This window comes from Condylura cristata, unplaced genomic scaffold (assembly GCF_000260355.1).
Source record: "Condylura cristata isolate star-nosed mole 26May11 unplaced genomic scaffold, ConCri1.0 scaffold00081, whole genome shotgun sequence".
Lineage (NCBI taxonomy): Eukaryota > Metazoa > Chordata > Mammalia > Eulipotyphla > Talpidae > Condylura > Condylura cristata.
In genome coordinates, this window is record NW_004567182.1 from 63,096 (window position 1) to 64,746 (window position 1,651).

Below are 1,651 nucleotides of genomic sequence, written 5' to 3' on the forward strand. Positions count from 1 at the left end.
CCCGCCCGCCGCCCGCTTGGCCAGGTCCGGAGGCCTCTCAGCCCCACCGCACACGCCCGGTTGAGGCCGAGGCAGTGACCTCGCCGGCCGGGCCTGCCGCTCACCGAGCTCTGCCCCCGCCCCGCGTCCTCAGGGAAGGTGGCCATCCAGAAGGAAGACCTGCAGAAGTACCACAACAGGGACACCTGGTTCCAGCTGCAGCACGTGGATGCCGACTCCGAGGTGCAGGTGAGCCTGGGGCCGCGGGCTGGGGGGTTCCCCTCCCTGGAGGCCAGTGGGCACCCCTGTGAGGCCAACTGGCAACAAGGCCGGAGACTGGGCAGGGGCCAGGGCCGGAGCCCAGCGCGGACAGGCCGGCGGAGGAGGGGTCCGTCTGGGGGTCGCCCTCGCACACGGCTGTGAGGCCCGGGGCGCCAGGAGCAGCCACAGGGTTTGTCTTACACCAGGGACAAGCTCACGGTGGCCACACATGGCGGCCACCTCCCCCAGGTGGTGTCTGTGATGGTCACCACCGGTCACCAGGAGTCCGGCCAGCACTGGCCAGCAGGGGCGGTCACTGCCAGTAGGGGTGGTCACTCTGGCCCCTCAGAGGCGGGGTCAGGAGGTCAGGACACCCAGTGTCCTCAGCTCTGCGGGTTGTTGGGCGACACCAGCAACAGCAGCTCCGGGAGAGGCCAGGCGCGCCGGCCCTGCAGAGGCCTCCCCTTCCTCCCTCCTCGGGTCAGTGCCGGACGCCGCCTTTCCTCCCACCAACTGGACCTGGCTCCCCCTGAGGGGCCAGCGCCCGCTCCCCTCAGAGTGGGTTGTGGCGGGCAGCCCAGGCTTATATCCTCTCAGGGAGCCCCACCCACACGTCTGATTGGCCCATTTTTCAGCGCTGTGGCCGATTGGTCCATTCGCGCATCGGCGTAGCTCCTGATTGGCTCCTTCCAAGATCCAGGCTGCGCCCTATTAAAATAAAGGGCTCCGAGGCGCGGCTGCCAGACCGAGCCCCGCCCTCCCGCCCCGTCCCCACCTCTGGTTACGGGCGCAGCTGTGAGGGGCCTGGTGGGGACCCCCCCTGTGAGGGGCATCTGGGGTCCGGTGCTGTGTGTGAAAGGCCACGACATGTGGGGGGAAGGTGCAGCGACCTGCCCCGTCGCTGGGGAAGGGGTGGGGCCGTGACCGAGGCCGCCCTGGGCTCCAGGGCGCGCAGCCCCTGGCTGAGCTGTCCAGAGGGAGCCGCGGGCTGCACACACCGAGCGGCCTGCCAGGCCCTGGGGCGGGCAGCGGACGGGCCCAGCAGGTGGCGCAGCTGGCCCGCGGCCGCCCCATGGAGGCTCCCAGCAGCCCCCCTCACTCCTCCGCTGCGTCTCCCCTCCTTCGCAAGCCCCATGGGCAGCAGACTCCCGGTCCTGGGCCGGTAGCCAGGCCACCGCTGCCCACGGACCTGCCTGCAGGCCCGGCCCTGCACCTGACGGGCAGACGGGTGACCCCATTCAGGGCACCCCGCGGCCCCCTGACCCCCGTGCCTTCCAGGGCAAGGTCCACCTGGAGCTGCGGCTGAGCGAGGTCATCACCGACTCGGGAGCCGTGTGCCACAAGCTGGCCGTGCGGTAAGGCTGGCCGCGGAGGGCGCAGGGCCCCGCCAGCGTGCGCCCGGGCGGTTGCC

At 71.5% G+C, this 1,651-nt stretch overlaps 1 protein-coding gene across 1 annotated transcript in view; it reads left to right on the plus strand.

Annotated features, from left to right (window-relative positions):
- Window positions 1–1,651, plus strand: part of RASA3 (RAS p21 protein activator 3) — a 26,216-nt gene that overhangs the window by 10,427 nt on the left and 14,138 nt on the right. The window contains exons 3-4 of the mRNA XM_012734868.1: window positions 90–228; window positions 1,519–1,595. Coding sequence (XP_012590322.1) covers window positions 90–228; window positions 1,519–1,595 — 216 coding nt within the window. The remainder of the gene's footprint in view (window positions 1–89; window positions 229–1,518; window positions 1,596–1,651) is intronic.